The sequence below is a fragment of the Staurois parvus genome, unplaced genomic scaffold, assembly GCF_062004578.1.
Source record: "Staurois parvus isolate SC_StPar_1 unplaced genomic scaffold, SC_StPar_1.0 ptg001141l, whole genome shotgun sequence".
Taxonomy (NCBI): Eukaryota; Metazoa; Chordata; class Amphibia; order Anura; family Ranidae; genus Staurois; species Staurois parvus.
Genome location: NW_028318937.1, coordinates 146,091 through 162,055, shown reverse-complemented (window position 1 = coordinate 162,055; position 15,965 = coordinate 146,091). Strand labels below are relative to the sequence as shown.

Below are 15,965 nucleotides of genomic sequence, written 5' to 3'. Positions count from 1 at the left end.
CAAATAGATCCGAGTGAGCTTGTTAAAAATGCATTACAATCGCCTAATAATAATCCAACTTTTTTTAATGGTTCTCTATAATCCTCTTACACAGAGGAATAATCTAGCTGCATTATATAGCTTATGTATATGTAGCGCTACCCCTGCAGAGGCCTTTTAATAATTCCTGTCCCCAGTGGTTGCCCTGACCGTGCCTCCCGACACTTCTGACATAGTTCAACAGGTTAATAATGCAAGAAGCACAATTGTTTAGAACAACTCTATATTAGTATTGTTCAAAAGAGTAGACCATGAGAAAAATGAAAAGTATACCATATGGAGCTGCTCCAAGCTATGGATGGAAAGAAAAGGATCACCCCACCGGCAAGTGAGAAGGAAGCATGAGTCCAAGTGATTCTAGTGTCAGTCAATACAAGTGAAGGGATGGATGCTGCTCAACTGACCCTGGGAGTCCAATGCTGAGGAATGACCTCAGCCGCTGTTCTGGCCACACCCTCGGATGTGTTTCGCCCCGCTCACCGGGGCTTGGTCACAGAGGTGTCAAAGCCCCGGTAGGTGGGGCGAAAAGGGTTTAGGATATACAACCCCAATAACGCATAGAATTAGAACACTGGTAAAATAGGAATCATCAGTTAGCAACGTTTAACAAATTATACAGTCATAAGTAATAAGCTTCTACTAGACTAGACTGCAACACCTGCAGTGAGAGGGGGAAGAAACTGCTTGCTGACTTATCAGCTCAGATGCAGAGAATTATGTAAATATATATTCCAACGTTATTGGATATAAGTATCCTAATTTGAATAATAACGGCCTTAAGAGAGAAGAGGTCACTTTATAACTAGAGATTGCTATTTGAGTCCTGTGATGTTTAAAGTTCCTGATATGATGGTATCCATTGTCTTCTGCTAGCAATGGTGGGGCCCAAAAACAATAGTGAATACTGGTAATTCAAGGATGTTAGACAGGATGTGGTACTGCTCAAAGCAAAGGTCTCCTGATACTGAGGTGTAAAGGTGTCTGCATGCAGTGTCTCTAGAGCCATGTTTCTCAACCTTTTTTCAGTCAAGGCACCTTTGAAAATTCTGCACAATCTTGAGGCAGCCATTACAAAATGTAAAAAATATAAACTAATAGTTTTACAGACTTTAACTGACAATTGCTTGGTCATGCAACGCTGCACCCAAATGAAATATATGTCCTTTTTTTCTCCACAAATGGAGCTTTCTTTCAGTGGTATTTGATCGCCTCTGTGGTTGTTATTTTTTGTACTATAAACAAAAAAAGACCAACAATTTTGAAAAAAAACAATTTTTTGGACTTTTTGCTATAAAGCATATCCAGTAAAAAAAATGTAAAAATCAAATTTCATCATAACTTAAAGCCAAAATGTATTGTGCTACATGTCTTTGCTAAAAAAAATAAAAAAAACCCCCAATACATGTAAATTAATTGGTTTACGTGAGTTATAGCGTCTACAAATGACGGTATATATATTGGAATTTTTTTTATACTAGTAATGATCAGCGACTTATACTGGGACTGCAGCAGCATTCTGACACCGGGAGGGACTACTGCCACTGACATCCCCAGTGACACTAATACAGTGATCAGTGCTAATAAAAAGCACTGACATTGTACTAATCACACTGAGCAGGAAGGGGTTAACATCTGGGGTGATTAAGGGTTAACTGTGTGATGTTTTAGTATTTTGTCTATGTGTGCTTTACAATGTAATTACTCTGATCAGGACCTGGTTATCAACAGCTGAAGCCGCCAATGGCTGCGCAGGTAGGGCAGCGTGCGCACCCCCTTCCCAGAAATACAAAATCACTATATATATATATGTGTGTGTGTGTATGTATGTATGTATGTATGTGTGTGTATATGTATGTATATATGTGTATGTATGTGTGTGTGTGTATATATATATATATATATATATATATATATATATATATATATATATATATTTATATATATAATATCTATATATATATATATATATATATATATATATATATATATATAAACAGCACAGGGTCCTGTTACTGGATACAGGGTCTGCGTGGAGAAAACTGCTCTTGCAGGTTTCTCCAGATTTTGATATTTCTGGATGTGGCTCCGTAGTTTGGAGATTTCAAAGTGCCTTGGGAGGGAAGAAATCTCCAATGCAGTGTTCAGAGTTTGAAGTCAGCTAGCAGGGTGTGGGCCCAGGTGCTCACAGCCCATATAATGATGGTTTGCTGAGAGTTGCAGGGGGAGTGCAGTGGCTGACATTGAGTGTCTCTTTGTGAGATAAAGCTGTGTGCATCAAAAGAGCTCAATGCTGTGTGCATCAAAAGAAGTTCAAGGCTGTGTGCATTCAAGGAGTCCAACGCTGTATGCTGGGACTAGCCAGTGGTCTGGAAGACCCATATTAGCAGAGGTACTGCTAACCAGCGAGGCTGATAAGGAGTAGCTAGGAGGTTGGTAATTTTTCATTTGTCTTTACCATTGGAGAAGAACCCCTGTGTGGGAAAGCTTATTTTGGACTTTTGTTTCTTTTTGTTTCTTGCCTTTTAATAAAAGTGGGCTACCAAGCCCTAAAAAAAGTTTCTGACTAGCGTGGACTCACTTGGAAAGCATCTACCACTAGAGCTAATCATCCCCCATGTTACAATATATATATATATATGTGATTTTGCGCAGCCCTGCCGCCCTGTAGCAGTAGTTCTGCTATAGGGCGGTCGGGAAGAGGTTAACACTAGTTGGTGCAGGGAGGTGTGTTTCTGCCTTGCTAATACTAGGGAACAGGGACTGTGTCACTGACTTGGAAGATGTCTGATCTGACCACATTACAGCAGACTTAAGGCTCTGTATAATCAAAAGAGCAGGAACCACATTAGGATCCTGTTCTATTTGGAGAAGTTCTCATGCTAAATATTGCTTCACACAGCTTTGCCTCCTGATACAGTTGCACAGGGCAAATCCTCTTCTCACTTCACAACTTATTGACAACTGTGAAAATAGTGCAGCAAAATCTATTTTGCGATGACAGACACCAGTACTTCCTTCAAGCTGTGCTTCCTTCACTCCCATTTACTTCCCCACCCCTACTTTTAGGTCACCTCCCCATCCCCAAAGTAGAATGAACCTTGCCCTGTGCAGTCCCTCACTCCCATTTACTTCCCTATCCCCACTTTCAGGTCAGGTCACCTCCCCATCCCCAAAGTAGAATGCACCCTTCCCTGTGTGCTCCCTCACTTCCATTTACTTCCCTATCCCCACTTTCAGATCACTTCCCCATCCCTGAAAAGTACACTGAACACTCCCATCCAATATTTCCAAATCTACTCTCCCCCATCATCACACATTCCTGTTCCGCTGAGTCAGTGCTCTGCTATCTAATAAACTGAATCACCAATCCTTTCTCTTTCCTATGCAATTCCTCACGTTCTTTTCACAAAGGTTTCATTAGCAGTTCCACACATTCATCACAAAATGTACTGGAGTTTTTACTCGACTAAACTACGACTAAAACTGAAACAATTCAGATGACTAAAATATGACTAAAACTTTATTGAAATTTGATGTCAAAATTAACAGTGGCACTAACATCCAGGGCTTTTTAAAAAAAAAAACCCAGGTCACACGCTAAAGCCATTCTCTGTAATCTGTTCAGCCTGCAGGCTGACAAAAAATAAAGCAACAGATTCCTTCTGCCAGGCTACACAGTTTAGCTAGACGAATCTTCCACTGTGGCTACTGTAATATGACAGCCAGCTGTCAAAATACCTCAACAGTGCCTGTATCTGATTGGATGCACGCACTGTTCAGCTGACAAACTTTCTGCCCAGACCCTTGAATTTTTCAGTCGAGGGATGTTGAGCAGAAGCCGGCAAACGTGGCAACCCACTGAGCAAATCAGGAACCAACTGGCATTCAAACGGTGTATAGCCAGCTTAAAGTAACGGGTCTGCTCTTCTATGACATTGAAAACAAAATTAGTTTCTCATTTCACTACTACTACATTTCAGATCAGCGTGTCCCTTGTAAGCACTTTTCCACCATTATTTTTCTTATTATCTGGCCACTCACAGGAACACCTTGTTCCTCTTAGATCCATTAACAGAAATTGGACATGGGCAAAGGCTGAGATTTGCCCAGAGACATGTCGCTCTGACTGTGAATTCCTTGTCCAGGCTGCCCGCTAGTTCTAGCCACAGTGTGAACGTGTTGTGTTTAGGATATCTGCCTTCCCAGACTTTTCATATCTCATCATTTTACTGCCATTTCTCGATGCCAGTGTTCGAGTGCCTATTCCTTTCTCCAGTACATTTTGGCTTCAAAACAGCTATAAAATATAATACTCTTTGGATATATGGCTGAGTTCAAACATTAGTGCTTCCTGAACACCCTCCAGCTGAATGTGATGGATTAACCCAATATTTTTTCACGGTGGATTGAACTGTTGCTGAAAGTCTATACAGTGTTTTTCTTCGAAAATATTTTAAATAAAATCATGCTTCAAAAGCGTGAATCTCAAATTTATACTGTAAATAAAGATACCGCTTAGCCACTACATGCAGCACAGTGGCTAAGTGGTTAGCACTTCCGCTTAGCAGCACTAGGGTTGTTGGTTCAAATCCCAATCACAGCATTACCTGCACAGAGTTTGCACGTTCTTCCTGTGCTTATGCGAGTTTCCCCCAAAGATGTGCTGGTAGGTTTATTGGACCCTGTCTAAATTGGCCCTAGTATGTATATGTATGAATGTGAGTTAGGGACCTTGGATTGTATGCCCCTTGAGGATTAGTAGCAGCCTGGGATAAGTCAGCCTGGGAGTGAGGAATGAGTTCACCTAAGTACAGGCTGGGTGGTTCTACAGGTAAGCGCTTCTGGAGCCCTCCCACCCTTCCAGAAACTGGAGAACTTTCCGGAACAGGGGAGGAGGTCCAGATCTGCATGTTTGAGGGACCTTGGCCAATCCCCTGGCGGATGGCTGGGCATGGTGACCAGGGCAACCCTCATATATCACAGAGCTTGGGGAGCAGAGGTGAGTTGGGTGAAAAATGGATTCAGAGAAGGCTGGAGTGTGGAGCCTAGAAAGGAACCCCAGGGAGGGGAGCCTACCTACAGGCAGCATGCTGGATGGGAGGATCTCTACTGCCTCAACATCTCCTTGGGAGGACAACATGTTAGCAGAGAAGGAGCCAGCCCAGTGTAAGACCTGAAGGCAGCCACCAACCCACCATGTTGGCAGGCAAGGACAGTGTGAGTACTCCTACACCTCCTCTGGGCCAGATAAGGAGAGAGGGCAGTCAAGTGCAATACCCAACTAGTCTTCATCTGGGACTGCTTAACTACAGGCTCTTGGGACCCAAGCTCAAGGATTGTTTACTTTCAAGATACATGTGTGGAAAATGCATGTTGTCTGGCTGTGCAGAGCTTAGGGGGATCCAAAATAAATCCAGCGGCCGTTACGAGGGTAGTGCTACATGTGTGAAGTGCTGCGTAAATTGACAGTACTATACAAGTACCTGTAATAAATAAACATATAACCTGCTGACCACACCTATTCAAAAAACTGTCATATATGTTACAGTGGGAATACAATCTCTATAAATCTCTGGATATTCAGGCAAGAACTCACAAGCAACCTTTCACAGAGGTCAACACTCCTCTGGTAGAATCTAATGATAAAACATTTATGCGTTAGTACATGGTCACTACTAGAATACAGTTGCAAGAAAAAGTATGTGAACCCCTTGGGATTACGTGGAGTTTTGCATGAATTGGGCATAAAATGTGCTCTGAACGTCATCTAAGTCACAACAATAGAAGAACACAGTCTGCTGAACATAATACTACACAAACATTAGATGTTGCCATGGTTTAATTGCACATAACATGTAAACATTCACAGTGCAGGGAGGAAAAAGTATGTGAACCTTTGGACTTAATAACTGGTTGACCCTCCTTTGGCAGCAATAACCTCAACCAAACGTTTCCTGTAGTTTCAGATCAGACCTGCGCAACGATCTGGAGTAATTTTGGACCACTCCTCTTCACAAAACTGTTTCAGTGTAGCAATATTCTTGGGATGTCTGGTGTGAATCGCTCTCTTAAGGTCATGCCACAGCATTTCAATCGGGATGAGGTCAGGATTCTGACTGGGCCACTCCAGAAGGCGTATTCTGTGCTGTTGCAGCCATTATTTTTTTGAATTACTTGTATGCTTTGGGTCATTGTCCTGTTGCATCACCCATCCTCTGCGGAGCTTCAGTTGGCGGACAGATGGTCGTACGTTTTCCTGCAAAATGTCTTGATAAACTCTGGAATTCATTTTCCCATCAATGACAACAATCCGTCCAGGCCCTGAGGCAGCAAAGCAGCCCCAAACCATGATGCTCCCTCCGCCATGTTTTACAGTGGGGATGAGGTTTTGATGTTGGTTTTTTCTCCACACATAGTGTTGTGTGTTCTTCCCAAACAACTCAATCTTGGTTTCATCTGTCCACAGTATATTTTGCCAGTAGTGCTGTGGAACATCCAGGTGCTCTTTTGCAAACTTCAAACGTGCTGCAATATTCTTTTTGGACAGCAATGGCTTCCTCTGTGGTGTCCTCCAGTGTACTCCATTCTTGTTTAATGTTTTCCTTATTGTAGATGTGTCAACAAAAATGTTAGCATGTGCCAGAGATTTATGTAGGTCTTTAGCTGACACTCTGGGATTCTTCTTTATCTCATGCAGCATTCTGCACTGTGCTCTTCCAGTCATTTTTACAGGACGACCACGCCTAGGGAGAGTAGCAACAGTGCTAAACTTTCTCCATTTGTAGACAGTCTGTCTTACCGTGGACACATGAACATCAAGGCTTTTGGAGATACTTTTGTAACCCTTTCCAGCTTCATGCAAGTCAACAATTCTTGATTGTAGGTCTTCTGAGAGCTCTTTTCTGCGAGGCATGGTTCACATCAGACAGTGCTTCTTGAAACCAGTAAACCCAAAACAGGTGTGTGTTTTTTAAGGGCAGGACAGCTGTCAGCAACACATCCAATATCATCACACTGATTGGAGTCAAGGTTGGCTCACTCCTGGCTCCAATTAGCTCTGGGAGAAGTCATTAAGCTAGGGCCTCACATACTTTTTCCTCCCTGCACTGTGAATGTTTACATGTTATGTGCAATTAAACCATGGCAACATCTAATGTTTGTGTAGTATTATGTTCAGCAGACTGTGTTCTTCTATTGTTGTGACTTAGATGACGTTCAGGGCACATTTTATGCCCAATTCATGCAAAACTCCACGTAATCCCAAGGGGTTCACATACTTTTTCTTGCAACTGTATCTAGACTATACCCTCAGGGCTCGCCTATGTACCGTAGGGGACGTAGCCTAAAGATTAATTACCCAAATTACCTTAAAGCAGAGTTCTACTCAAAAGTGGAAGGTCCACTTATTTGCCTCCTCTCCCCCTCCACTGCCATATTTGGCACCTTTTGTGGAGGAGCGGGTACCTGGTTTTGACATATACCCACTCCCAGTTTCGGGCTCAGTTCGCCACGGTGCATTTTCGGCCCCCTCCTTCCTCCTGCAGTGTCCTGGGAACCTTCACAGTCTTCCCAAGACTGCCGGACCAATCAGGATGTGCAGCGTGACTCGCCCATGCGTAGTGGGCACCCAGCTGTGAAACTGCAAGCTGTCACAGCCTGGTGCCCATAGTTGAGATGCCGGCACCGTGCAGAGAAGGAGGGAAGGGATGGTGCAGGTGAGCACATTACTGGACCCTGGGACAGGTAACTGTGTGTTTATTAAAAGTCAGCAATTACAGTTTTTGTAGCTGCTGACTTTTAATAAACACAAAAATGGCTGTAACTCAGCTTTAAACTGCCCTGTTCTATGAATTTAATAGGGAAATCCCTATATATAAAATCCACCAGTGAAATACATATCACTGACCTCAGAATAGGGATAGCAAAAAACTTGAAACTCTCCATGATTTCTATAGATTAAGTCAAACACAAGCTAAATTGGATTATGTCCAACAAAAAAAATTCAGGTGCCTTCTATATTCAAAATGCCTGAGACCCGGGAAGACTGACTCTTCTTTTATCTACTTCTCCCACCAAGCTCATGCTTTCTCCTTTTCTCTTTTCTATTACACTTGGCTGACCCCTGTTCTGAATCACAGAGAAACAGGCGTTTTTCTTTTCTTTCTCCTACTATTTTATTAAGATATTGGAACGGCATGACTGTCTAACTCGGATTTAAAATTTGACTATGAGAAATATTTCACATAACATTTTCTCTGGTGTTAGTGATATCAAGCTGTATTACTGAGGAAGTATTCTCAAAGAACAACACACTGTAGCAAATTGATTTTGTATCAGTGCTTTATTGTATACTATGACATTTCCACTTCAATTGGTTGTAAATTTCATATACAGAAACAATAAACAGATTGAAATACAGGTATAAATAAAATCCCAGAACATACCATTTTTCCATTTCTTGAGGGTTTCTGCGCTGCTCAGATTTCTTTCTTTCTGAAGAGCAGCTTTAGTGGAAATCATTAGGTATTTCTGAGTTAAAGAAGAAGCAATTTTTTTACCATGCAGTGGGGATGTGCTTGCACTGCATGGGTTGACTGCTCATTTTCATCTAGGGATTCGGAGAGCTGGCATATACTTGCCTAATCCTCCAATCCTCCAAACACAAGACCGGTCCCTTCGGCTCCTGAACCCCATTGATCCATCGGTATTGTGCAGTGGATTGTTCCTGATGTCATTGCGCCCATAGACCTGCTGCTTTGTTTTCAAAACTTCAATTTTCTATTGTGAATAAAATATGGGTTTATTAGCTTTTCAAATCATTGCATTCTGCATTATGTAGATTTTACACCGCCTCTCAACTTTTTTGGAATTGGAGTTGTAAAAATAAACCTGGACTAGTGGTGCATTACAGGTGTAGGGTTCCTAAGAGATATGAAAAAACCAGCATGATTCAGCCTGCCAGCAATCCTGTAGCAAAGAAATGTCTGTTTTGCATGGAATCCATGCTTAAATGATTCTCCCTGCTGTATGCTATTTCCAGCTCTAGGGCACCTTTGCTGTTAACTGCCACAGAGAGACACACTCATTCTAGTGAAAAAGTGGTAAGATTCATGAATAAGAATTCCCATTATCACATTCAGTGTTCTCTTGCAGAGCTGGAAGAGTCACTAGAATTCTTCATATCCGACACTTCAGGTGGGTTGGATGTTTGTGTCTTCCTGCTGTGGCTCTTCCGGCTGATGCGTCCATAGCATGTCCCTTTAGAACTACAATGGGGCCCTTTATGGTGGCAGCTAAGAGGGGACTGAGCATGTTTCTTCTCACTTCTTGTTATGTTTCTAGGACAGGAAATGCATGAAAACACCCATATTGGGATACAGATAAAAGTTTAGGCTTTACAAATATTTAAACATTAATTGCAGCTATACCTGCCTAATTCATATCTGTTAAAACCTATTTTTTATTTCTTTTTCTAGGTTTGATGGAGATTTTACCAGATCGATGTGTGCAGATCGCCAAGAGAGAATTGATCTTTGCTGGCTCTGTGGGACTTGTCACCTATCTTGGAGGTGTCATCTACATCAATCGGAAACGAACAAGCGATGCCAAGTCCATTATGGCAGCAGTGGCACATGCTATGACAGTTGACAATGTAAGTAGTGGCAGTTCAAAATCTCAGTGGAGGGTTTAATAAGCTGAGCCTCTTCTAGAAAATGCTAACTTGGCGGCACTCAGACTTCATGGTACAGCAGGTCGAGTGTCCCCAGAGCATGGTGAATTATTACATTTATTAATAATGGGCCTCTGAGTATGACAGTGCTTTTTAAATATACTTATAATTTGTGTTATGGAAAGACAAATGAATTTGGAAAGCACATTTAATGCTGCAGATTATGTCAAGGAAATATGAAAAAATTATTTATTTGCCTTTTCAGCTGAGATTTAGTGCTGTTTTTAAGCACTGATGAGGGAAAAAAAGTATTATTGTTGGTCGTGAGGGTTCCAATTATGATGGGTATTGGCGAGATGGTAAAACTAAAAATGTCAAGGACTCAAGGGTTAATTTAAGAGTTACCTTCAATGCCCATTTACATGTATGTGTTACAGTAACACGTGGTTAAATGCATGTTCGAATGGCAATGTAACACACTAGTACATTAGCGGGCAATGCATCTGCACTACAGTGCGCCACAGCGCACCTGCTGTAATAATAAGATGTAAATGGGCCCTTTGAGCTCAGCATTAAGTTTTAGGATCTCCTACAATTACCAATTTTATTCATACATTCTGGAAAGAATGTATAAGAACTCATTTTACATTTTGGGCTCCTTTTCAGAGGATTGTAACTTTTGGAAATTCAGTGTTAGAAGGGACCTGCCTTAAAGCACAAGGCATATTTATGTAAGGAGCATCAATTGGATGCTGCCATTTTCCAGGTTTGCCTGCTGGCTCCAAGGCATTAAAATTGAACCTATTCATTGCCTTGAAAATAGTATTTAGCTTGGAACTCTTGTATTTTGGTTTGCTTTAAATATCTGTTGGGATTGCTACACCTAGGTCAAGAAATTGGTGATGACCTCACCATCTCAAGTCTTTTGGACCTATGGACACCTTTGGACCTAGGTGTCCAAAGCAATGATAAGAATAACAAGGTCATTGATCTGTTGATGACTCTACCAGAAATTACTCAGAAACCCCGGACTAGAGTCAGAAGAATTGGCTTTTGGCACCTTGGCATGGTATCCTGTTCTTGACACTGGGGTCCATTTCAAGGCTTATAAGTCATGACTAAGGCATCCAGGATTTAGCTGCCAAAATCTGGCTTAAAACTTTAGTTTGACCTTCATATAAATAGCATAGGGATCTAGTTTCTAGCTTGAGGACCAGCTTGGAGACCTAGTACTGAGTAGTAGGTTTGTCAATCAATATCAAACCCGCAAGAGCTGACTTATGGATCCAGAAGTTTAAGCTTAAGAAACTCTTCTGTGGATACAATACAGAATTTGAATATAATTTTTAAATTCAAAACCAATTGGTTTTAAATATGAAGAGATCCAGTATCCTGCTATTAAGATCTTGTTCCGGGTTTCCGTGTCGGACTCACTAGAGGAGAGCTCCTTTTAATTACATTATCGAAGATTCATTTAGAATCAACTCGGGATCCAGTTCTGAAATAACGACAAGCAGGTTGAAATATAACACTGAACTGCATGGCTCCAGATTGGGATCCAGTTTTATTAGAAGCTGCATGGGAATCCAGTGATAAATTCACTTGATCTGTTCTGATCTCCGACACTGTCAGTGATCACAAGCTTTCTTTCCAGTTGAAGGTCTGGATTTATCCTGAGGGGACTCGGAACAACAGTGGCGACTTACTTCCTTTCAAGAAAGGAGCATTCCATCTGGCACTGCAGGCGCAGGTAATAATCCAGCTTAAAGCCGCTGATGGTAATTTTGTCATTTTCATGTTTAGTTTGTGGAATTCAGAGAACTGGCTCTTGGGGACAATTTGCATATTAAAATGCCCAGCACAAAAACACAGATGTTCCTTCATCAATTGTGCCTGTTTCATATCCTTCCAGAAAGACAAGGAATGCCTGAAGAGCTTAGACTGCTGTTGATAAAATGTATTTCATCCATTTATAACATTTATTTAATCCATTTATACAGTGCCAGAATATTCTATAACACTGCACAAAGAATGCCAAGCCAGTCACACCGGTTTCTGAACCAGAGGAGCTTACACTCTAATGTCTCTATCTTAGTCACACTATTTTAAATATTTTTTTGTCTCTGACATATTCTGCAGTGCTGTACAGAGAACACCGAACTTACACTCTAATATCCTCACAATCACACACTGTTATTACATATTTATATAACTCTGACATCTACAGTGCTGTACCAAGAACTTTGATAGGAGCTTATGCTATAATGTCCCACCATAGTCACACAGCAATGTTAACCGCATGCCGCCCAGCCACTGTACATATACGGCGGCAGGGCGGCACTCACAGGCAAAACCACGTTTTAAGACGTGTGTTTTGTAAACAAATAGGGGGCGCGCCGCCGCCCTATTTGTCCCGCGGTTCTCTGCCGCAGATGTCAGTCGCCGGGTCACAGCTGCTCCTTAGCGGCTATGTCCCGGCGATCGGCGGCAAACAGTGACAGAGAGCACAGCTGCAGTAGCTGTGCTGTCTGTCACTTCCCTGGCAGCTCGAGGATGAGCTGATCGAGAAAGAACAGTTTTTCTTTCTCGATCAGCCTTGTCCCGCCCAGCACACACCCCCGCCCCCTAGTAAAACACTCCCCTCACTCCTATAACCCTTCCCTGCTAAATAAAGTTAACCCCTTCCTCCCCATTGCCATTAGTACAGTGTCAGTTTTTTTTTTTTTGCACTGATCACTGTATTAGTGTGTTTGGGGATGTCAGTGACCCCAAGTCAGTACCCCCCAATGTCAAAATGTCCGCCGCAGTCCCGCCATAAGTCGCTGGTCGCTGCCATAAGTCCCTGATCGCCGCCATAATTCGCTGAACGCCGCCATTATCAGTATAAAAAAAAAAACCCTAAAAATCCCAGTATCTTTCCCGCCATTTGTAAACGCTATAACGTTCACGTAAACCAATTCATTTACACGTATTGGTTTTTTTTTTTTTAGCAAAGACATGTCGCAGAATACATTTTGGCAGAAATTTATGACTAAATTTGATTTTTGCATTTTTTTTTTACTGGACATGTTTTATAGCAAAAAGTCCAAAATATTGTTTTTTTTTCCTCAAAATTGTCAGCCTTTTTTTTTTATAGCGCAAAAAATAAAAACCGCACAGGCGATCAAATACCACCGAAAGAAAGCTCAATTTGTGGGGAAAAAAAGGATGTAAATTTCATTTATGTACCATATTGCATGACCGCACAATTGTCCGTTAAACTAGCGCAGCGCTGTATAGCAGAAAAATGGCGTAAATTGCAGTGTTTATACCATAGTTTGTAGACGCTATAACTTCCACAAAAAACAATCAATATACACTTATTGGGATTTTTTTTACCAAAAACATGTAGCAGAATACATTTTGGCCTAAATTTATAACCAACTTTGAGTTTACTATATATTTTTTATAGCTGAAAATAAAAAATATTGTTTTTCTTCAAAATTTTTGGCCTTTTTTTGTTTATAGCGTGAAAAATAAAAAGCGCACAGATGATCAAATACCACCGAAAGAAAGCTTTATTTGTGTGAAAAAAAGGACATAAATTTTGTTTGGGTGCAGCATTGCATGACCGCGCAATTATCAGTTGAATTAGTGCAGCGCCAAGTAGCAAAAAGAGGCCTGGTCATTAAGGGGGGGTAAATCCTCAGGAGCTGAAGTGGTTAATATACATTCATGCAGCTCTGACATATTCCACAGTGCTGTACAGAAATTACAAACATATGTGCGGTTTCCTACTTAGTAATGCTGCATAGTGATTGTACTTTGTTGCTTCTCTTACCCCAGTGCACATCTGTGTGGCTCAGACTCTTATGATTCACTAAGTATACTATCTTTAAGTATCTTATGCCTGGTACAGACAATCAAAAAATCAGTCAAAAAAAAAAAAAGTATTCAGAGTGACTGTGTGATGATCTATTTATTAGTACACATTTTTTGAGAGCCAATCACTATAGTTCATGCAAAAATATCCGAAGGGACAAGCACAAACATTTTTCTTGTAAGATAACAGAACGGACAATTTTTGTGTAAATAGTATAGTATTTGTACGAAAAATATCAAGTGCCCAAGAACGCAGATGTGCAGAAACGAAAGAATACATTACAAACCACACGGGAAGTTGTATTCTGTCTAACAAGAATTTTCTTAACTTTAATAACTTATTCATTTTCGATATGAGACTAGCATGCAAAAAAAAAATGGGCAATCATTCATCCAATATTCTCATCGTGTGTGGTAGTCATTACAGCAAATGAAACTAATCTCAGCACTCATCCAAAAAAAAGGATACTGATTGCACCATCTGATGCAAACAGAGGCACTAGAGAGCTAGCTTATCCCCTAAATGAAATATGCTATCATGGCCACCCTTAACAGTTGTTCAACACCAATGCAGACTGCTTTGTCTGAGTTACAGATAATCAGTAGATGTGTAACTATAGATCAAAATATGTGATATAAAATGTGATACAGCAAAAAAAAGTGAAAATGCAAAAACGTGCAGAGAAATATTGCAGATACAAGTCAGAATTAGGCTTATTGAGAGAAGCTGCAGCTTCACAAAAGTTAAATGAATTGTTGTCATTATTGGTGCTTATGGTCAGATGGTCGACCTTCTTATTGGTTCAAAAGTATAGTTGTAATGAAGTCTGCCATCTCCACAAAGAATCCACAAGACAGGTAGATACTTCATCCCCAAGTAAGGCCACGGTGGTGCCATTTACCATATCAAATAAAGATGTATCCTCTCTGTGCAACCCAGAGTGAACATGGCTTCCTCTGTTTTCTTTTTTCACTCACCTTTTTTTCTTGACCGCAAACTCCAAGCAGAAATAGAAAACTCAAAACAGTAAAGTTCCATAAATAATGCATGCTTAAATGTTACTTTAAATGCAAGCCTGTAATGTTGCTTTGGACAATGGATCCTGTGTAGGTGCTCACCTTGGCATGTGGTACACCTCATTTAATTTTCTTCAGGGTGTTATACAGTTCCAGGGCCATGGTCCATCATTCAGTTGAACCCTGCCTCTGATGACACCCTCCAGGAGAGCCAAAGATCTGGATGGGGCTTGTCCGTAACATCCACCCTTCACCTACTGAGAGGACCAGGGGCTGTGGTAAGTCTGGGCTGTGCCCTGTCTTTGGGAGCCCAGGGTGCTGTTGCTTCGGACCGTATAGCATTAACAGAGAAGTGCAGACTGCAACACTTTTTAGGAGTCCGTTGTGGCCAGAAAACGCAAGTCATCAGTTGTTTACTTTTAGGTTGGAAATTGGTGCCATTTGTGTGTTTAAGTTAAATCTGTTGGCTAGGACAGCCATTACACCTGTGCAGCAACTTCCATACTGAGCAATTGGGTCCTTGCCTTAACACTATCCACAACACAGTGATCCTTGGCTGTTCTGGGCTCCCACTGCCTACAGTGACTGGTCACAAAAGGCATAATCCTTTCTGCTCTGCAGTACAGGTCATGAAAACCCTTACTGAGTAATCTGACGGATCATAGACACAAAGGGAATAAGTCAGTGGGTCGTGTCAGTGCATACTCCGCTAACATCTCAGGGGGACTGCAGCGTATTCCCTAACTGTCCTGATTTTGATAGTCCTGACCTCTGGTCCCCTTCCTTTTCAGAGACATCCTTAGTCCAATCTGGTATATACCCTCCTGTCTTTCTAGAGATAAATTATCAGCCAATATGTCAGATTGTATTGGTAGGTTATCTGCACATGAGCGCTCAGATTGCAAGAGATGCAAGCAGTTTCCCTCTGCCTTTACCCGTCTTTGATTCTCCTCTTACAGCTTCTGTGCTTCCTGAAAAGGAGGGTTCCTCATCTGGTTAAGAGGTCCCCACACGGGTGGATACCCAATCAGTTGCTATCCCTCCCAATACTATTTCTAACCCCATTGATGCAGTATGCAGGTGTCTTGCCCTGGAGCAGACTGCATCGACCTGTTCAAAGGTCACCACCTTGGGTTCCTTTAAATATGCCTTTGCCAACCAAGAAACGCTTCTTGAACATTCGTTTCTGGATGGAGCATTTCTTATGTGGTTACTGGCTCCATCCTGAAAAAAAAAATCAGCCCTCCCAAGCACTTTGCTCAGCAGTACCCTATTTTAGAGGTGTTTTAAAAATAGTCAATCCCTCTCACGGACTCAGCCTTTTCCTGCCTTTAACAAAACCTTAAGGGTCCCTCATGAATGTCCTTGTTTTCAGAAG

General features: G+C 41.5%; 1 protein-coding gene across 1 annotated transcript in view; it reads left to right on the top strand.

Annotated features, from left to right (window-relative positions):
* LOC149439255 (1-acyl-sn-glycerol-3-phosphate acyltransferase beta-like) overlaps positions 1-15,965 on the top strand; it is a 41,690-nt gene that overhangs the window by 13,683 nt on the left and 12,042 nt on the right. The window contains exons 3-4 of the mRNA XM_089659246.1: positions 9,516-9,691; positions 11,364-11,459. Of these exons, the coding sequence (XP_089515372.1) occupies positions 9,516-9,691; positions 11,364-11,459 (272 nt within the window). The remainder of the gene's footprint in view (positions 1-9,515; positions 9,692-11,363; positions 11,460-15,965) is intronic.